Below are 22,149 nucleotides of genomic sequence, written 5' to 3'. Positions count from 1 at the left end.
CTTTCGAGCCTCTTCTCACCTCTGAAGCACTGACGATCTCCTCCTACGCCAATGAGAGGTTAGACTGTGAACCCACTACAGGGTAGTAAGTTATTTCCAGACCCAGCACAGAGCGTCTGGAGGGCTTGGCCACGTGGCGAATCTAATAACCCTCGGGGAAGGAGTTTAGGGAAAAAGAATGAGAAGCATCACCTCTACCACACTCCCAGCCCTAGGTCTTTGTCCTCACGGTTCAAAGATTAAACAGGTTGTTTTGACATGGGTTCTCCCAGACCTGATGAGTACAAGTGCAAGTTCAAGTGCAAGAAGTTTTTGTGGGAGGCGACCCCAGGAAGCACCCATAGGTAACTGAGAAGTGAGACGGAGAAAAGAAGGCAGTGAATACACAGTGTGTTTTCAAATAAGTCACCACTGTGGGCAACTGCAGCTCAGTCCTCTGGGGAACTCTGAGAGATGGTGTGGATCGTGCCTCAGAGCTCTCTCATCCAAGGGGCAAGGAAGTGAGGCCACTGGCCCACCAACGTCCCGTCCATCATTGACTGAGTACTACTTCAGAGGCAATGATTCGCTGGCACTTCTGGCTTTCCCTGTGTGCAAGGCCCAGCACGGTCCATCAGTCAGGAAAAAAAAAAGCCCTAGGCAGAGTCACAGGAGTTGGAATCTAGCAGGGCGCCAACACGGTCTGCTGTCCAGAAGGAGAAAAGCTAAGACAAAGGTCAGCACAGAGTTCTAGAAAACTCGGAGGCGGGAGGTGGCAGGCAAGGAATCAGGTTCCACTTCACAGAGAAGATGACGTGTCCACTGATTATCAGAGAAAGAGCAGAAATGAGCCAGTGAAATGTTCCAGAAGAAAAGAGTAGTATACACATTGGCCTGAAGAATGAGAAAGCCTGGCAAGTTGGGGAACAGCCAGTAGTTCAGTGTGACTGGACTGGGGTGGAAGGTGGGGAAGGCAGGGAGGGACATGACAAGTGGACAGAAGCGTATCGAGAAGGGCCTTGATTTTAATATTGTAATTCCCCTGGATTTGTGCAGCAACGTGTGGGAGAAAAGTCTAATGTTTGGGAATACAGTTTGTGCACTCAGACCTGGACCCTAATTCTAGGCTCCAGCACTTTCTAGCTGTTGCTACCCAGAGTAAGTTGCTAATCCTCAGTAAAGTAGGAAAAGAACTCTCATAGAGTCACTGTGAAGATTAAATAAGATGATTCATATAAAATCTTAGCATAGGGCCTGACATAGAGCAGAACTGAATAAATGTTAACTAAAAATAAAATAAATCTACTCGCTAGATGACAAATGTGTTACTGCAGTGAAATGGGAAAATGATGGTCTTTTCAGGACATGGCAATGGATTAATTGTGCATCCACCTGGAAAAAAATGCATCTTGACCCCTACCTCATACCATTTGTAAATATCAATTCCATGTGAATCATGGATCTAAATGACAAAGGCAGAACAAAAAAAACTTCTAGAACATAGAAGAATATCCTCATGACCTTGCGGTCAGTGAAGAATTTAAGAACAAACAGAACAGAGCACGAAGACCACTAACCATAAAGAAAAGGATCCATAAATTGGACGACATAAAAATAAGAACTTCTGCTCACCAAGAGGTAACGCTAAGAGAGTGAAAAGGCACACAACAGAGAGAGGGTAATCGCAATATCTATAGCTCACAAATAACTCATATACACAATATATAAAGAACTCCTACAAGACAAGAAAAAAACATACAAGGAACCTTACTGAAAAGTGAGTAAAGGCCTCGAACAGGTAATTCACAAAAGAGAATATTCAAGTGGTCAAAAATATATATGAAAAGGTGTTCAATCTCACAAGCCATCAGCAAAATGCAAATTAAAACCACAATGAGATTTTTATTAGCTACCCACAGAGTAGCTACAATTAAAAGACCATACCATACCCGTTCTCTCTTCATCCCCTCTTATGTGGCCTTCCTCTCCACCCCTCCACTTAAACAGCACTTAGCAGGGCCACTCATTGCTAACAACGTACCAAGCTCAATGGTCTTGCCTCGGCGCTCATCTTCCTCTCAGAAGCATTTGACCAAAATGATCCCTCCTCCATTGCTGAGACACCTTCTCCTGGCTTCCATCATACGATGCTCTCCTGATTTCCCTTCTAGCTTGCTCACTGCTCCTTCTCAGTCTTTCTTCTCCTCTACTAAACTTCCTTAGTTGGACTGCCCTAGGCTAAGTCTTGGTCCCCTTTTCTTTACTCTCTACATGGTCCCGAGCTCCAGGGCCTCACGTATCGTCTCTACCCTTACGTTTCACATCTACATCTCCAGCCTGGACCTCTCTCTTGAGTTCTGAACTGACACGTCTAACTGTCTAAGACACAAGCAGCTCAAGTTAACATGGCACAAACAGAAAAGCACTGATTCCATCCCCGCCCCCAAAGATAAAAGATCCACTCTTCCACGAACCTTACCCATTTCTGGAAATGGACCTTCTATCAGCTGTTTAAGCCAAAAACAATAACAACACTGGGAGTCATCCATAATTAGTATTATTATTTGCTCTTATACCCTGTACCCAAACCAACTGGTAAGTTCTGTCAATTCTATTTCCAAAATGAATTCAGAATCCGAGCGCTATTCACTGTCACCCTAATCCTAGCCACAGTCACCATTCACACTGTCTAACTGGTCTACCAGCTCCGGACTTGCCTCCGGAGTGACTTTGCTGAAGAGTGTGTCGGATCATGTCACTCCTGCAAAAACCACTCCAGCCTGCCTCAGGGCAGCAGGAAGCAGCTGTTCAAGGATGAAGCAGCATGGAGAATGGTGATCCGGGTGGGAAGGCTATACAGGGGGTACGGAGGCACCCAGACACATTCAAAGGGGCAGAAAAGAGAACTTCGGTCACTTCCAGGCTTCCTCTCCCTTTGAAACTCCCCTAGGCCTTGAGCAATGCTAAAGGGAGATGCATGAGGTAGCAGATGCCACGGGTACTCCACCCACACACAGCCCTCTCCCCTCCCCAGGCAACCCCTGCAGACATTCCCGTACACACCATAGGCTTTTGGCATCTCTCTACCTGGCCTGGGAGCCTGCTGAGCCCACACCTGGGACAGGCCCCAGGCGCCAGGGAGTTCATGCTCCAGGTGCTCTCCATCAGTGAGGGACAGAAGTTGCTGGAGAAATACTGTAGCTTCCTCACTCCTCAGTGGGACACTTCTGAGGTGTGTGCTGAACCCCAGTTGCCCACTTCCCCACTCCCTCCCTGTGCTTCCCGGGATCCCCTCTCAAATAAACTCCTTGCACAGAAATCCTTGTCTCCGCCTCTGCACACTGGGAAGCCCAAATTAAGACACAATACTGTGCTTTTCCTCCCGAAGGTAATGCCTTTTATGACATCAAACAGGAACAATGCCATCCTAAATTTATCTGGACAAGAGAAGAGAGAGGTCTGTGCACAAAGTATGGAGATACCGTTTTAGGAAAATGTAAAAATAATAGATTTTAAGTCTATCCCTTGTATTATATGAGCCCCATCTTCATTTACTTATTCATGTATAAATATGCACAAATAGAGTATATGTTCATCAATCGTATGCACACACCAAAAATCCCCTCTTTTCTCCATTCACCATTAGTTTATACTCCAAACAGTGAAAAGGATTATATTAAATTCTGGGTACGTAACTACCCACTCCTGCCTCTAAAGAAAAAGGGGAGAAGGGAACTCATTCTGCCCCATCGCTGAGTTTCACTTGTGAGAAATCTAAGGTGCAGTGGGTCTCACACACACACACACACACACACACACACACATACGGGAAATGTATGCACCACTCAACAGTCTGCAAAACTTCCCTCCACTTCTTTTGAAGTGAAATCACCACTCACCCCGACCACACTCCCCAGATATCAGCGCTGTTGAAAGTGAAGGGCCGGTCCCTGCTGTGTGGTTTGAGGTAAAAAGGAGGCAGGATTAAAGCGCTCATTTCAAGTCCCAAAAGTAAAATACGACTTGGCCTACGGCAGTCCTAATTCTTTCCAGAACTCATCCCCGGAATTGCCCTTTTAAACAACCAGTCATTAACCCAACTCCGGGTCTTTTTTAGCTGCGAAAACCGATCGCGCACATCATTTATTCATTACGCTTATTATTATTGTTATTGCAGAAAAGCAGCGAATTCCCGGGGCGGGGTTCAGAGGGGTTTTTTGTGGGGTGGGGAGGGGTAGTGCGCGAACGGGGCGGGGGGTCGGTTAGGAGGCTGTGCTGGGTTGCGGGACTGAGGTGCCCGGAAGTCCCCGGGGAAGGATGCCGTGAGGGCGCCCCCGCCCCGCGCGCTCCGCGGCCACCGCCACCGGCGCAGCTGCTGCAGCAACCGGGGAAGCTTCTTATGTAAGTCAGAGTCGCTGACATCACCTTCGCTGCGAGCGTCGCAGCCGCTGGACTAGGCGCCAAAGGACCGGCGTGCTGGCTTACGGCCCCCGCCCACCGTCCGGCTGTTCCTAAATGACTCCAACGCCTCCCGATTTAGCCAACCGTGCGCCAGGGGACTCTCCTGAGCGCCAGAATGACATTTATTGGGAGCCCTGGGATGTCGCAAGAGTGAAGTTAACGGGCAGCAAAGGTGCCCAGGGGTCTTGTACACACGGGTGAATTTGGGCGACAGTCCACGTTGGGGGAAAGGGAGGGGGGTGGAACGCCTCCGAGATTCTCGGAGGGCAGATGGCACAGAGAGCCATTTAGTAGGAACCCTGTTCTGTTCAGGGCAGAAGAGATGCCCAGGGGTCTCATCGATCTCCCCAGGGCCCGGGACACTCCTCCATCCACGCCCCTCCCAGGCCAGAAGGCTGGAGCAGAGCGCTTCGGAGTTCATTCCGGGAGGCGAATGGCGCCGCGCTACGTCGCACACAAACGCAAGGCACAAGTTCGGGGCTTGGTGCAGTCCGTGAGGTCACAGTAAGAGGGACAAAACCGCCACGGCGTTGCAGAAGCCCTAAAAGGACACTCACTGCTCCTCGAGCGCCCCAAGCACGCACTGGGGTGGGGGTGGGGGGGACTACAGGGCTCCGGGATGGGCTGCTGGAAACCACAGAAGTTGCACCAACCTCCCGCCCCGCCGGGGAGGGACCGAGAAATCGAGCCCCAGAGGTGAATGACAGGCCCCTCTGTCTCCTGGGTCCCCATAAATGCTTCCTCTCAGCCCGCGGCTGCCTTCGAGTCCCGAGACTGCCCCTTTAACTTTCTCCCCTCCGCGTCTGCGTCCCTGCCCCGAACTCCGGGAGGCCCGGGGTGGGTCTCAGGGGAGGCAAGCGTAAGGTGCAAGCTGCAGCGGGCGCGGCGCCGGGATTGCGGCGACCGCGGAGGGCGCGAGGGTGCGGCGCCGACGCGGAGCGCCGGGCGGGCGGACGGCGCGGGTACTCACGCACTGCCTCCTGCTTGGGGTCCAGCGTGCCGAGCACGCGCTGCACGCCGCCGAGCTTGCCCTGCAGCGCCCAGACGCGACGGTGAGTGAGCTGGATGTCGCTCTCGAGCTCCTGGAAGAGGCTGCACGCGTGCCGGGCCACGTCCGAGAGCTGCCGGAGGACGCGGGCCAGCGCCGCGTTGCTGACCGCGCACAGGTCCAGCATGAGCAACACGGCCGCGGCCGCCGCCGAGGACGCCTCGCCGGCCGCTGACGCCGCCTCCAAGACCCCTGCCGCGCTCTCCTCGCCCGCCGCGGGTGCCTCTCCGTGCGGCGGCAGCGCCTGGTCGGTCGGCGCGGGCAGCGCGCGGGGCGCGCGGGGAGGATCCTCCGGCGCCGGCGCCACGGCCTCGTCCCGTCGGCCGGGCAGCTGCAGGGGCGGCGGCGGCGGTTCAGCGCTGCCTCTGTTCGCGTCCTCCGCCGGGTCAGGCGCCGGGCGTCGCTGCCGGCACAGCCACTGCGGCTCCACGATCCGCTTGGCGAAAGGCATCCCGCGCAGCCGGGCCGCGACTTTCTGGTCTCCTCAAAGCGCCCCTGGCGAGCGGGGAAACGGGCGCGCCCACCTGGGTGGAGAGGGGGCAGGAGTCGGGCAAAGGCGCGTTCGGGGAGTCCGGATACGCAGGGGGCTCCTCGCTCACCTGGCCTCCTCCTCGTCCCCGCCCTCCCCCTAGCAAATCAGTCCAGCCGCTCCTCCTCCGCGTGCACCGTTCCCTGAGGACGATGACAAGCGCGGGGCACAGAAATCCCGGGGCGCGCCTTGGCTCTCCTCACTTGCTTCCAACCCGGGTCGGCTGGCTCAGCTCCATCATTCCTGCGCTCGCCGCCGCCGCCCCGGCCGCAGCCGCCGCCACCGCCTATATAAATGGGCGTGTGTGTGTGTGTGTGTGTGTGTGTGTGCGCGCGCGCGCGCACCGGCGCGCGTGTGTGTCTGGGTGGGTGGGTGTGTGTGCGCGCGCCTCAGTTTGAAAGTACCCCGGCGCAGGCCTCTCCCCGCGCGCCCCTCGGCCGCTCCGGGGAGCAATTGCGCCCGGGATCTCTCTCCCTCTCTGGGCTGGGAGGAGGTTTCGGAAAGGCGCTTTGAAAACCCGGAGAGAGGAATCCGCCTCCAGCCCAGGCGCAGGAGGCGGCGCGGGGGCGGCGGGGCGGACGCAGGGCAGGGGAGGGGAGGGGTGGGGGGAGAGGCCCGGGCGAGCGGGGCGCAGCGCCCTGTGCGGCCGCTGGGAGTCACTGGTGGCCTCGCCTCTCCAGGCTTGTTCTGATGCAAAGACACTTCCTCGCATCCGAGGGGTGAGGATTGAGACTGTCAGCGCGGTGAGGGCGGGGGGGCCCTCAAGCTGGGGTTGCCGGTGTGGGTGGCGAGCGCAGAGGCAGGAGGGTGGGGTATTGGGGATGCGGCAGATTTGACGTGTTGGAGCAAGTTGCTTCGCCGAATTCCAGCTCTGAGCAAGTCCTTTGGGTTCTTAGCTGGGAAAACTGGGCTGCCCCTTAGAGTGCCCTGGGCTCTGTGAGCGCTGTGACACAGCTGGGGAGGGTGATGGGGCGTGGGCGCATCTTGGGGTGGCCAGAGTGGGCAGGACGCTATTTATACCCCTTCCCGGGCATCCCTCGGCCGCTGCGCTGGGCCAGGTCTCTATAGAACAACATGAATGAGACCCAAACCACCCATGAGCAAAACCCCCAGAAAATTGCTTGCAAAACTCATTGACGCGTTAGGTAGGATAAGCCAGATTACCTCCCTGTCACCCTACTCTGCTGATCAGACACGGGAATGTTAAAGTTCTCCATCAGCGAGCTGATGATTCACAGAAGAAAGGAAGATTTTCCCCTTTGGTTAACTGAAAGGTATAAGTTCTAAAAAGGCATGTACACTATTTCGATTGCAGCAGTCGAAGGCTGGATGCTGTCAGCCTCAAACCTAAAAAAGAGTTTGAAAATGTTAATAAAATGCATGCTTTCATCCCTCCAAAAAGAATACTGTAAAAATATTTTTTATTTTAAAGCCACAAGCCAGATCTTGGGAATGCAGACTTCATTTCATGTGTCTAAAGAGAACATGGAAAAAATATGTTTTATGGCAGCAATAAAGCCCTCCAGACCAGTGGTGGGGCTTGACACTCGGCACTCTGGACTGGCCCATACTTCAGTTATAAAGGCTTCAACAGACCCCACTCTCCTATTCTACCTCAAAAAATAACATTTTTGGCGAGGGAGTGTCCTTGTTCATAAAAGATCCAGGCTGGGGATTTGGGGGTAAAAGGTCATGATGTCTGCAAGGTACACGTAAGTGTTTCAGTAGCAACAAGAAGAATGATGATAATAATGTATCTGGACAAAGAGGGAGACAAAAGAAAATATGACAAAATAGGCAAATAGTGAGTCTAGGTAAAGGGCATATTGGGATTCATTGTACATTTCTTGCAACTTTAAATTTGGGTTTGTTTCCAAATAAAAAGTGGGAAAAAAAAGAATATTTTGGAAAAGGGTCTTTTGGGAGTTGTTTTTTTATCTCACAAATCTAAAGAGCTTAGAGCTGGCTGTTTTCAAATCTAGCTTGACTTTTTTAATATGTTCACAATTCTGAACATGAGTTCTGCTAGGTAGCCAAGCCACGCGCTCCTCCCTAAACACACTGAGGCAGAAAGAACAATGAGGGGTATTTAAAGGCCTCCAGTTAGAGGCCCCTGTGGCAAGTCTGCCCCACTGCTCACTGCCCCTCCCCCGGCACTGGCCTAGTCCCAGCATCCAGGGGTCCTCTCCACCAGACAGAGGTGATTGAAGGGGAGGACGGAAAAATTCCACGGGAGGCGGAGCCCTCCTCTGGGCCCAGGAGGGGTAGGATTCCAGGGGGTAGTTAAGTTCTAGAACACGCTAGCTACCTTGGTGTCTGCCCCAAAATGGCCAGCAGAGACTCAAGTCAAGATCTCAAAACGATTCAAAGTACAGTTCAGCGGTATAAAAAGAGAAACTCTTTGTAATCTCCTGGCCTCCTGGTCACGTGCTGATAAAGCCATGTGGGCAAAATAAAAAGCTTTGATTGTGGCTTTTGATCTCCTTCGTTCTCACTGCCCCTGGACCCTCCTTTGGTAGTTGGCAGGGACCTCTCCAAGGTCACTTCAGTATTTTATTTTTGATGACATTGAAGGACAGCTTTCCTTTCAAAGTCACCAAAAATAAAACTAATACTAATTAAAATATGCATTAATACGGTGGGCTGTTGTGTTTCTCGGTCCACTGGAAGGTGTGAATAAAGGCACTTTTGGAGAAGTGATCGTTAAACATCCGAGATGCTGTCTAAAAATCTGCGCTAGCCTTGCAAGGGCAGCTTCAGACCACCTGGGGGCCTCACTGTGCCCCTCCCACTTCAAGCTCCGCCCTCACCCTACGCCCACAGCTTCAGTTTGGCTGCTACTTTATAGACCCGAAACATTTAAATCATGTCATGGTGATGGGGTGCACGAATATTCTTCGTGCTGATGAATTTTCCATACATCCAGGAGCTGTGTCGCTCTTACTCAAAATCTCGGATTGCCCCATTTGACTCTGAGTTTACCCACAAAAAGCTCTGATGAAATCGAGGTTGACATCTGAAGCCAGACTGTTACATCTACTTATGTGTGTGTTGATCTCTCGAGATCACATACCGCCCCACCCCCCCACCATGTACACATATTTATCACCATGAGCTTATAGCCAAAAGGGAAAAGAAAGGCAGCATTTAAAAATGACCCCATTGCCTAATTCCGGGCAGTCATTCATGCAGCTCAAAGGCCAGCACAATTCTCCCATAAACTCGAATGTTCGGTCAGTATATACCCTTTGCCATTGTAAAACGAACGAAGTATCCTGTGTCACCACGCCCCAGTTACACTCCTGCCTGCTGCAGCCCAGCGGGGACAAGGTCTTTGTTGAAGGAAAGGACTGGCATTGAGAAGCCTCACGGCCCCTCCGCCCTCAGCCTGGCTAGGCTCCGGCTAGCACAGAACCGTCGTCAAGCAGCCTCTGGAACCTCACAAGCAACAAAGCAGAGATTCCTGAAAGATCCTTCACCAAAAATGTCTGTTCTGTTTCACATATCCCAGCATAGACGCTGCACCACCATTATTTATACTTGAAAAAGATTTCTTTTGTCCAAGAAATTCCAGGAGACACACGGGCTTGTTAGCATAATCATGTAATTACAGTGGCTGGAGTCTCCCTTCCTCCACCCAGTTGCACCTATTCCTCACTGAATCACTTTAATTCACTCGGAAAAGCCCTGCCGCTAAGTAAAAAGCTGTTAAATAAAAAACATTTTCAGTAATTTTATTGGGCAAAATTATGAGCCTCCCATCCCAACCCAAGTTACCCAAACCATTTCGCAGATAGAAAAATCTATCAAGTTTACATAAGGAAAAAGCAACAATTTGAAAGCGAATGAATGTAAACCATAAAACGTAATGTGAAAATATCTTGTAATGGAGGTGCCTTACACTTGCTAGAGGCAGAAGCACAGATTTCAGAGTCTGTAGCAAGGGCTGGAGAAGAAAGGAGAGGTTGCCATTCTTGGGAAACTACTGGAGAGTCATATGGTTCACATTCAAGCAGAACACTTTTTGGAGCTCATCGTTATCCTATACTCAAACTGTACCCTCAAATAAAGTTAGAGCACAGAAAAACACCTTGAGGGCAAAATAAAAGCTGAAGATGAGAGAGCCGTGAAACATATGGGAAGAAGACATACGCACAACCAACAGAAAGGCTGCAGAAGATGTTACTGGCCCCTCTCTCCTCCACATCAGTGCTCCCAGGGAGGTTCTCCCCAGTATTAACGTTAGTTGCTGAGCTCTGAGATTCACCAGCTCCCTCTCTCCTTTAGCTGTGCTGGTTCCCAGGAGGAAGCCGGCAGCCCGTGCTTCTATGCCATACTGTCGGAGGGAGCATGCTTTCTCCCATATCTGTGGTTCACAGCGTGAACGTTATGTCCAAAGCCTTCATGGATTAGTTTTTGAAACTCAAGAGTCCAAGTTCTTCTAGTTCAAGAACCTTAAATTTGGTCTTGTGTACCCGTGTTCCCAGGAACCACCAGGGGAAAAAATTCACTAAATATCAAAATGTGAAGCCACCATACAAGTAAGTTCAGGTGCCTGCCTGTTGACAACTATCAAGTGTATAGTTTCCAGGGGGGAAAAAAAGACTATATACCACTACAAAAGGGTTTCCTTTGTTTTAGTTTGTGCTTTTCTTCCTCAAAAATCCTCATCTAGTCTATTAAGTATGCAGGACAGAGGTTTTTCTCTGCATTTTACTGGCAGGGAAACATGGGGAGAAAAAAAATGATGCTATTAAATGGTTTTCCCAAAATGCCAAAGACAGCAAATCCAAAGATTGTTCCAACCAGCCTTTTTATCTTCCCTGCAAAGAACTGTTGATTACTCACATTGTTTCCAATGGGAGAGATTTTGACTTCTTTCTTATCTTCAAAAATCCTAGCCTCACATTTTACAACTGAATATAATTTTAAACATGCCAAATCTGGATCTAGTCAGAACTGCAAATACATCAAAATAACGGACAGAGTTAAAGCAGATGGAGCAAACAACAAGGGAGTTTCATTCACTTATTCGTTCCTCTGGTTATGCAACAAACATTTACCGGAAGCTTTATTTACTGAGTGCAAACATTTATTGGGTGCTCAGGCCTCTGTTTGCTGCCAGGGATATAAAAGGAAAGAAGATACAAACATCGCTTTCAAAGGGTGGAGTCTAGTAGGGTAGATGGACATGTAAACAAACAATGGCAGGGCAATGCCGGCAAGCTATAATAGAGATAGGAATTAAGTGCTGCCCAGAATCCCAGAGCGATTAACACTGTCTGAGGGGAATACAGACTGGAGCAGGGATTCTAAAAGCAACATGGGCTTCAGGGCTGCTTCTTACAGCTTAGAAACGGAAAGACTGAAGCTGAGACCAAGCATCACTACATGGTTAAAAGCAAAACAGGGTGGCCAAAACTGAGACCCTCCAACCAGCTGCAAGAGAAGATGAGCTTTTGACTAGTATCATTAAAGGGCATTTCCAACAAATCTTTTCCAAATCCTGCAAACCAGTTGGTAGGAGAAAGAATGTGGAAATTATGTTGCTTTTTTTTTTAAGCTGACATGAAATGTTCACTCTTTGGCAGGGCTCGGTTTAGAAAGAGGAAGTGGATTTTTAATATATTTACTATAAAGCAAAGTCTTCGATTGGGTAAAATGAACCACAGTCTCTGGAGCACATGGTGCTAATAAAGTGAAACAGCCATTCCCCAAGGGTTCCATAAGCTTCCCGCCTCCCCACTCCCTGCACCTCCTTCTTTTTTTAACTGTTCAGAATTTGCTCTCCAAGCACCCTTCTGTGATGAAAACACCCAGTGCTGGCCTTGACCCAGAGGAAGTGCTTTGGATTGGGGTGGTCCTGAAATAAATCAGCTCTTTTTGAGAGGAACTTGAGGGAGTGAAATCTACAACTCACATTATCAGTCTGGGATTGAGTCCTTGTGAACGGCAGAGGCAGCAAACTTCAAACTTTATCAAGATCGTCGTGCTCATTAAGGAAGTGAAATGAAGCCAGATTTGAAGGAAAGCACTGGAGTAATTACAGAGTTATGAAGATTTAAAAGCTATGTGCCTGGGCACGCAGAGCGCAACGTGTTTCCTTTGGGTTCAGAGACACCGCAATTACAGGGCTTAGGGGTAGCAGAGCACCGAATTAGAACTCTCCATTAGTTTGATTAATCACTGATGTTAAGTGCAGGCCCTGGCTCAGCCTGATTTGTGTCTCTTCCTCGCCTCCTCCTCCCCATTTTCCCCTCTATTTCCTTTACGAGATCAGGGGGTCAGGGAAGAATACGAACCTTGTATAAATGATAAGAAACTGGGTGCAAGAAAGTTAAAACTTCCTGAAGCTTAATGATTTCCCTACATCGGGGTTGGCTTTGCCAAGACTTGTATAATAGTGTGTTCTTTCTGCCTCCCAGGCTGTTAAATGGTAATGGTACAGCAGTGACATGTTGGTAAATCTAATAAGAAAACCAGAGAATAAAGTATTTTATGTGGGTGTAGAACAAGTTAACATCCCCATAGGAAGCTCATCGAGATAATAATATATGATATTGCATTCGACGGGCTACAACAAACAAACAAAAAACCCCAATATCTAGCCAATTAGCAATGATGGGCGAGAGCCTGGCTCTCTGGAAGGAACTGTTACACCCTTCGGATAAAACTGGCTTATAAATCTACTTGCAGAAATGGTGTCTTGCCTGGGAAAATGATGCTGCTGGTGTGAGGTTAGCATTTTGGGGTCAGGATATTTGACTTGGTGCCTCCACATCAATATAACCAAAAAGTACGGCCAATTTTTTTATGAACGGGGACCACAAAGGCTTAAAAAGGTCACTGCACTAATTCAAACCCAGCACGACCACTCAGAGAAAGAACCCTGTAAAGAAAAATCCAGAATTCTTGGCACAAAGGCACTTTACTGGACAGGCCAGCCTTTAAATTGTGCGCCAAAATGACCCTTGGTGGGAAAGGTGATTTTGTCAGCGGGAGATTTTTAAATAAAAAATGTCACTGAAATTTACTTCCGTGGCCCTTTTCATATTTGCGCGTGAACTACAGGGCTCCTGGGATCAAACAGGAGACAACTGACCAGCCATGCCTCTTAAATTATTTTTCCGGAGGTGTTTTCTTTCTCCACCTCAATTGTAAAGATCCAGGAATAACAGCCCAGTGAACAAAGTAGACATTTTTATTTCTCATCCTGTCTCAATGGTCTCATAATGGGTTCAATAAGAATCTGGAAATAATGAAAGCTTCTCCGTGGAGATACACAAGACTCACCATAAGAAACGGCAGCTCCTAGGAGTCTCCTATAGTAACGGCAACAGCAGCAGAAACATTGCAGCAGTCCGAGTTTCCTCCTTAAAGGAAAAAGAAGAATTTTAAAGGTGATCATCATCCACACTCACTAGTGTACAGATGGAATATCAGGCCACCAAGACAAAAATAAAACAGTTGTCCAAGAATTCTGTTGGAAAAAAAAAAAGTGGTAAGCAAGAGTGCCTGGATTATAGGCTCATTTTGATTTGTTTTGAAACATGTTTCAAGTATTTCCTATGGACTTTGGGCAGAACTTCAGCCCTGGTTACTAGAAAAGGCAAAATAAAAGGATGGGGAAGGAGCAAAAGAGAAAAAAGGGATTTGAGGTTTTTAAATTATTTTCCATTTTTATTTGAATTTTGCCTTCATTTGCTCTTGAGAAAGAGAGTGTTCATTTTTAACCACTCATAGCCTTGCTCAGTTTTGCTACAGTGACAGACACTGTCACCAGCCTCCCCACTAACCCCTTCTCCTTTTCGAACAGAATCTCAATTTTGTTCTGGGTGGCAATGGCCCCAGCCAATCTGCTACCCATCCTACACTCCCTTGCATTCAGGATTGGCCAGATGATGCAGTTCTGGATAGGCTTCCTTCTTCTTCTTTGGCCCTGGAGAATGGACTCGAGGGTGACAGAGAAGGGCTGTCCTGCGACTGTGACGTACATGAGGATGAAAGCAAAGGGAAAAGGCTCTTGGAATGTAAATGATGAAGCAGAGTGCTGCCCCAGACCTGGCCTCCCCCACTCCAGAGTTCTTGTATTGTGAAAAAAATAACCCTGTATTCGGGTCAGCTACTACACATGGTCAGATGCGGTTCTGACCGATTGGATTACCACTTCCTTACAAAGCATTGCTCTAACATTCAGAATACCAGGGCTCAGGATCTTCCTCATTCATTCATTCCACAGATGTCATTCAACAAACAAATACTGGACCTACTACGTGTCTGTGACTCTTCTAGGAACCAAGGAATCATCTTTGAATGAAACAAAACAAGGACCTGCCCTCAAGGTGTTTCCCTTCCAGTTAAACAGCATTAAATAATCATTGTCCAACAACAAAAGTTTATGTATTCAAAAGATGGTTCTAGCCCAGTTCTAAGATAAAGAAGTACTAGGGATGTAATGTACAACCTGACAAATATAATTAACACGGCTGTATGTTATATATGAAAGTTAAGAGAGTAAATCCTAAGAGTTCTCATCACAAGAAAAAAACTTTTTTCTATTTCTTTAATTTTGTATCTATATGAGATGATGGATGATCACTAAACTTATTGTGATCATCATTTCATGATGGATGTCAGTCAAATTATGATGCTGTACACCTTAAACATATACAGTGCTATACATCAATTATACCTCAGTAAAACTGGAAGGAAAGAAGATGACGCTACTGGGTTCATATACTTAAAATAATAAAAAGAAGTGATGTCTGTAGCAGATGATGCTGAGTTCCTTCCAGAATTCCCTCACCTGGTTGGAGCACTCAGCCCCACACTGCTGTGGATGTTGCCTGCAACCTGCTCCAGAGGATTTCCTGTATCTCACCAGAGCTACCGGGGAAGTTACATCCCTCCAGAAGGGCAGCCCATGGCCAATGACTCATTGGTACAGTGTGGAACACACTCTGTGCCAGTATCCACACCCCAGAGCTCTTTGTAGGATCAGGCTGAGGCTGCCTTGTCCTGAATCCACATCTTTGCTTAGCTCCTTCCCCTGCCAACCCTGCTTCCCTCACACCTCAACGCTGCTCTCCCTCACTACATCATCTGCACCAAACACTCCCCACCTCAGGCTCTTCTGTTGAGAACCCCACCTAAGACAGGGTCTGCCTCCAGTTTTCTTTAATTAATAAAGAGTATAATGTTTTCATTTCCCCCATTTGAACAAACTGTCTGAAAACTTTCTTGTTTGAATTAAGGTTCATAGATATTAGAGGGGCTGACTTATAACTCAGTTTATTATTATTCAACTAAATACAGCTAGCCACCATGTTGGTTCTGACCAGTACAACATCCTAATTGTTCTAACAATAGCAAACCATTTAAGTTTCACCTTCAATTGACCACCAGAAAAGAAAAGATGCATAAAGCTTCTTAATGTTGAAATAGAATTTCATGAGAAGTATAAAAACAAGAAAAGTTATGAAAATTTCCTCTAGACCAGTATTCAACTGATCCAAATCTTATGCACACATCAGGATGTTGCTGGTACCTCAAAAAATAATAAAGTATCATGATGATTATATCCATTTTGCATTTGCATTTACTGGGAATAAATAGTATGCACGCTGTGATTTGTTATACTCATAAATAATAGCACCAAAACTTTCATATTATGTCTTAGTCTGCTCAGGCTGCCATAACAAAATCCTATAGACAGGGAGACTTAAACAATAGTAATTTATTTCTCACAGTTCTAGAGGCTGGGAGTCTGAGAGGGTGCCTGCATGGTTGGGTTCCGGTGAGGACCCTTCTCCTGGCTTGTAGGCTGCCTTCTCACTGTGTCCTCACATGGTGGAGAGAAAGGGCTTTGGTCTCTTTCTCTTCCTATAAGGGCACTAATCCCATAATGGGGGCTCCACCCTCATGACTTCATGTAAACCTAATCACTTCCCAAAGACCTCACCTCCAATATTATTTTTAAAACCCCCCTGGGACTGCCCTGGCAGTTCAGTGGTTAAGACTCCGTGCTTCCAATGCAGGGGGCGCAGGTTCAATCCCTGGTAGGGGAACTAAGATCCCACATGCTGTGCGTTGCAGCCAAAAGTATAAAACAAAACAAAACCCAACAAATATGTCACATATAAAAAGCACAAAATGAAAGAATTATTAAAATCATGTCATGAAAATAGTTTTTGTCTATTTTCATGCCTGAACATTAAATTTTCACTAAACTTTAATATACATTCAGTCTAAAACCACATATGAAACAATATATCCATTTAAAATGAATTTGCTGGCATTCTTATATAAGAAACTTAGGGTAAATAAAATTGTGTCACTTGTTAAATAGAAAAATATCAAAATTTATCTTTATAGATTTTGAATAGTGTTAAAATTGCTTTAAAATGAATTTCCTAGTATAACTTTTAATTATCTGTTAATCCAAAATTAAACAGTATTTGCTTAAAATCAGATATTTTATCATCCACTATATAAAAAAGATAAAATGATTTTTTAACATTTTAAGGGACGGAAAAGATGGCAGGTCACTTTCAAAGGGGTTCAAGTGTCCATAAAATGGAAATGCTGAAATAGTTGCTCTCTGGAGTTGCATATGATCTGAATAACTATGATTGTCCTGTTATAAGTTGAATTGGGAGCTGTAGCATGCCTGGGGACCTTTATTTATCTGCCATTATATTAGTAGGTAGTAAGATAACAGTACTTAGGTAATTAAAAACACGACTTTTTCCCACTCTGCCCCATTCTTTTACCGCCCACCTGTAAAGTAAGTCCCTCGTTGGTCTACTATAACTCATGGAGCCTTCCTCTGCCCTAGAACGTGTCTTGTCGTACTGTATTTTTTGAAACAAGAATACTAGACTTACTCAAGGAAAAAAGTACACTAGGATGTGAAATGAACCAAACAATACAAGTCTCTTGACTGGAGAAACCCTGAACTGAGTTTATGGATTCTCCAGCCCTAGAGATATTTTAGAATGTCTCCAAACTCAACATCTTGGTGTTTAAACATTCAAATACCTAGAGGGAAGGAAATGAACTAAATGACCCTTTCAATTCTAAGATTACATGTTTCCAACCCCTGATGCTCAATATTAATCCAAGCCAAGCTCTTGCATGCTGCTTGATTATCTTCCATGTTAAAATACATGAAATGCACATTGTAGACAGTATCTAGACCACAAGCACAGAGCAATGCGTACAGTGAAGATAACCAGAGAAAACTGTGATCTGGAAGATAAGAAAAGATACCCAAATCAAGTTTCCATTTGGACCAACTAACTCATCAGCTTTACAATAACTGGTGTGGTTTTTCCCACCAAAAACACAGGATTCCATCTTATTAAAGCTTATTAATAAGCCCATCTTATTAAACCTTATTAAATCTCTATGACCTTTCTTCCTCCTTAGTCTCTTTCTCCCACATATGTCAACTGAGTGGCTAAAACCTAGAACTAACTGACAGGTCTGCCCATGCACTGCCATAGCTCTGCAAAATCCCCCCCTGGGCAATTCTTTGTAAATAGAGGTACTGATCTATTTTAAAGATAGTATTTTGATTAAACACTATATTGAGTTAGAATACCTAACTTAAGTACTTTATATGAGTTCTTTGTATATTAATGTGGACATCTATTTATTATATATGTTGCAAATAGACAAAAGCAAATCCAATTCTGTGCCATTGAAGGGTGGTTTACTTTCCTCCTTCCTCACATTTTAAGACATCCTATAATAGATTTAAGAAGTTGTCATTGTAAAGAGTTCAAATGGTATGAAGTTAGCCCCCCATGGTTAGGGAAGCATCCAAATGGTGGAGCCTGGGACTCAGAATTAGAATCTCTTTTAGCACAGCGCTCTCTCTCAGTGATTTCAATGACATTCCCTGGGCAAGCTACTCATCCTTTCTTTTCTTGCTCCTCTTCCAAGTCATAATTCCTATCTTTACATATGGCAGTTCTGAAACTAAGCCTCAACCAAAGGGCTTGGCGATTTGGGGATGAAATGAACCACCAAGTACTGCAGTCTCCAGCACGATGCATTTCTGGGAGAAAATGACTCCTATAGCCTTTTCTCCATCACTGTCTAAAATGGTTTCCTTGGTAAACACAACTGGAGGTTTGTCCATTTCAAATGACGCAAACCAAAGAATCCTCCCTAAATCTCTGGAGTTGCTCTTCTGTGGTCTAAGAGGATCATTAGGCAATGGCTTCCCAGTAACCAGTCCCAAATACATTCCCATCACTTACTTTCTTCCAGTGCCTCCACCCACCTTACAAAACCATTTCTCTGCCTTCAGGGTATACTTTTGAAAATGAACACATGCTGGTTCTTACCATGGTGTGGTCCCAACCCAACGCGAGGACGTGCTCCCCTCCTCCCACAGCTGCCACTATTTCTGCACATGTGAATTCAGTAAGGTTTTCTTATCTTTCTCAATAATTTTCTAATTTTTAGATGCAGTGTGAGCAATAGGGGGTTACCTTGGGCCTACTTCAAGATTTAATGTGGTTCTCAACCTTGTCTGCACATTGGAATCACCTGGAAAGCTTTAAAAAGGATTGATACCTGGCTTCCTATCACCAACCCCACCAAAAAGGTCTGGTTTAATTGGTCTAGGGTGCAGCCTGGGCATCAGAATTTTTTAAACTCCCCAGATGGTTCTAATATTCAACCAAGGCTAGGAGTCAATTGGAGTGAGGAGATTTGATTTAAATACTGCCACTAATTAGCTCTGTAGCCTTGAGCAAAAGAAATATTCATTTATCCAATAGGTATTCCTTGACAGCTTGTTGTATGCGAGACAGTGCTGGGGACCTTATCTCTCCAGTTTCCAAGATAAGTGAATTGGACTTAACAATTTATTCATTCATTTGGCAAATAAGTATAGAGCGCCTACTACCTGCCAGGCACTATGCAAGGCATCAGGGGTACAGACTCGATGGACAGACTCCCTGCCCTCGTGGAGCTTACAGTTTAGTTGGGGGAGGCGTGACCATATACAAGTAGTGGAAATTAAATAGCAATGCCAGATAAAGGATGGGAGGATAATGAGAGGGACCGGCAGCCAACATGGAGGCAGTGGGGAGTGGGGTGGAGAAGGGGGGGATGGAGAGAGGTAGGTAAGTTCCAGAAAAAGTCAAGGAGATAACATCTCCAGGACTTGGTGATGGATATGATATAGGGATGAGAGAGAAAAAGGGAAGAAGGCCAATTCCCAGGTCCCAAGACTGAGGGGTCATTCACTGGGGCAGAATGTGAGAAAAGAACCTTAGCCACCCCAGAAGATTGTGAGGGTCTAGAGTCAAAGCATATGAAACTGGGGCAATGAAACCAACCCCCATCTCAGACAGAGATCAGGGCAGAGGAGGGACCTTGGCTAAGAAATGCAATGGCTCTCACAAGTGGTCATGTCAGTACCTGGGCTGGGTTTTCATATAGCTATAGGGGAGGTCACTAAAAAGCCTGTTGCCACAGGCCCAGGAGGAAAGGGGGGGTGGGGAGAAAGAGAGAGAGAGAGACAAGATCCACAGCTACTGCTGGATAATCTGAAGAGTAAACGCATGTATGTCCCCCTCACCTGGGAGGCAGATCTGGAGGAACAGTGGACAGAACACCACTGGTTGACTGATTCACACAGGGGAAAAGGTCCCACTGGGGGAAAAGGAATGTATCCTGGTGTGAGAACAGCTCCAGTGGATAAACATTTCCAAAAGGCGAGAGGCAGAGGTAGAAGGAGGGTATTCCACAGAAAGGAGCCGACTTGAGGGCAAGGAAGCAAGCTCAGGAACCGCGGTCTGCCTCCAAGAGTCCCCCTGTGAAAGCTTAAAGTCCTCGCGGGTTCCCGAGGTTTCACAGTCTTTCCTTCACATATGGTTTTTTCCCTCTGATGTTCCTCAAACCTTGAGCACAGACCGACAGACCCGCATAAGGGTGTGGCTGTGCAAGGTCGGCAAGTGAGAGCTGGGCCTTCCAATTACTTCCTAAAGCTCCCAAAGATCCTTGCAGAGGGAACAGCAACTTACCAAGGGGAAAGTCCTCCCGAGCGCCGGACCTCCACCCCCACTGACGTTTACAGCGCCCCCTGGTGGAATCGGGAGTAACACACGACGCAGAGAAGTGGAGTGACGCCGGTGGACAACTTGAGAGGGCGCTGGGATTCAATCCATCCCTTTCCCAAATACGGTGCGGAAGCAACCCTGAAGAGTGAGATGGAAACTTCCATTTGATGTACAGAGGCAAAACACCAGGCACAGTGCCTGGTTCAGAGTTGGCAATCAGCAATTGGCAGCCATGATGGTGATTATGATGATTATGATGACTGAGATTCAGTTGCTATAGATATCCCGTGGCCTTAAATGATCCCAGAATGGTTCACAGAGTAAGAAGTCCCGCAGGCTCAGAACAAGTAGATTGTAATGTGGAGGGTTTGAGGACAAAGTCAATAATCCAGCTCCACATCAATCCTTAGCCTTTCTTCCCAGCAAGTATATGTTGGGCAACTGATGTTCGTGTGCCGTACACTCAGACCACTCCTGAGGAGTGCAGAAGACGCTGCAAGAGAAAAATCAGAGCAAAACAGAGCCAAGAGGTGGGGTGGGGATGGAGAGGAGAGGAAGATAGGGCCAGTCAGGGTCCCAACAAGGAAACAGATGGCATATTCAAACGAGGATGATTTGAAGAGGGTTCTTTTACAGAGGGACTAATTACACATTGGCAGCGACCAATGGCAGTGGGTGGGAAAATGCGGGAACTCGGGGCAACAGGCAGCGGAGCTGTTACCACCCCTAGGCCTACAGAGATGAGGGGAGAGAAGTTTCCAGAAGAAGAGAGTCACGCAGGCTTCCCTGAAAGAAGCAGTGGCCTTAGGTCAAGGGACAGAGTCGGCCCAAAGAGGCAACCGAGCAGAATAAATGTCTGGACCTCACTGCCCTCCCACCTTCTGATCTACTTCCAGAACTCCCCATAATTGAAACCCAACTGGAAGTCTCTGCACAAGGGAACCCTGTTGAGATAATCCACATAGCACCCAGGCCACAGAGCAGGCTGGAGAAGGCTGGAGACGGCAAGCAGCAGACATCTGGCCCGGGTGAGGAGGAACAGCTAAGGATGAGGACAGGCATCACCCCGCCGCCCCCCGCCCCGCGCCCCCCCCACTTTTGGAAAGTTCGCCTTATGCCACTTTGCTTTTACAAAACACCTACATCAATACCTGTTTTCCCTAACCAAAAGAAATCCAAAGAGGATTCTCACTTTTACGAAAAAAGGTGAAAATCGAAAATAGCACTCAGCGTTTGTTTTGCAAGCAGCTCTTACAGAGGCAGCGCGCGTCCCGAGAAGCGAGAGTGGCCCCGCCAAGCGCCTTCCCGGGAACTGCGCTCGGCATCTCAGCATCCAGCCGCCATAGCTCTGACCTGTGTCTGTGAGCACCTGTGCTGTATCTCTCATTTATCTTGTGCATCCCTTAGCAAGATGTGTCCTAAGGCAATCGCTTCTTTGCTTTACGCCATTTTCTGCTTATGAAAGTTTTCGTAGAACACTCTACTTTTCAGATAGTGGGGAAACGTGTATTGGGTTTTTTTTTGGTGTGTGTGTGTGTGTGTGTGTGTGTGTGTGTGTGTGTGTGTGTGTGTGTGTGTGTGTGTGTGTGTGTGTGTTCACTTGTCACTAAGTGATCAGCATTCAATGAAATGCTTGTATTTGGGGGGCATTACCATCTCTAAAACAAGACGTAGAAAAACAGAGGGAGGCAGCTAGGGGCTGCACTTAATCTTCTCTAATACCGCAGCACGAAGGAAACTGGGGAATGAAAACATAGTCATTTAGAAAATGGTTGATGAGTCACTGATTGGCACCGGGTGGAGAAAAAGAGAAGTCGTTATTCATCCAGAGTATGCCTGGTCTTTAAAAACAGGCTCCTCGCTCTGCTGGAGGGGGCGTCTGGGCTTTAGAGACTGAGCAGGTGGCAGAGGGCAAGGGCCGGACGCCCGAGGCACGAGGACCCTCCTCCTCTATCTCCCTGCACCTCGGCCCTTGAAAAACCTCCAGCTTTAAGAAGCAGAAAGACAGCTTAATGCCGCCTTGTTCCTCCTTCTTGAGGCCTTAATAATAC

At 47.3% G+C, this 22,149-nt stretch overlaps 1 protein-coding gene across 4 annotated transcripts in view; it reads right to left on the bottom strand.

Moving 5' to 3' along the window:
- The window catches only part of NHS (NHS actin remodeling regulator), a 364,785-nt gene extending 343,643 nt beyond the window's left edge, over positions 1–21,142 (bottom strand). For 2 of the 4 annotated variants that reach the window (XM_082446920.1, XM_082446921.1), the window contains exon 1: positions 5,411–6,560. In XM_082446920.1, the coding sequence (XP_082303046.1) occupies positions 5,411–5,939 (529 nt within the window). In that variant the 5' untranslated portion in view covers positions 5,940–6,560. Of the gene's footprint in view, positions 1–5,410; positions 6,562–13,310 lie in introns of those variants that run through there. The other 2 variants (XR_014258910.1, XM_082446923.1) reach the window with 2 other exon arrangements.
- Positions 21,143–22,149: the final 1,007 nt, after the last annotated feature.

The sequence above is a fragment of the Balaenoptera physalus genome (assembly GCF_965194825.1).
Source record: "Balaenoptera physalus genome assembly, chromosome: X".
Taxonomy (NCBI): Eukaryota; Metazoa; Chordata; class Mammalia; order Artiodactyla; family Balaenopteridae; genus Balaenoptera; species Balaenoptera physalus.
Note: the sequence above shows the minus strand (reverse complement) of the source record. Positions and strands in the feature narration are given on the sequence as shown.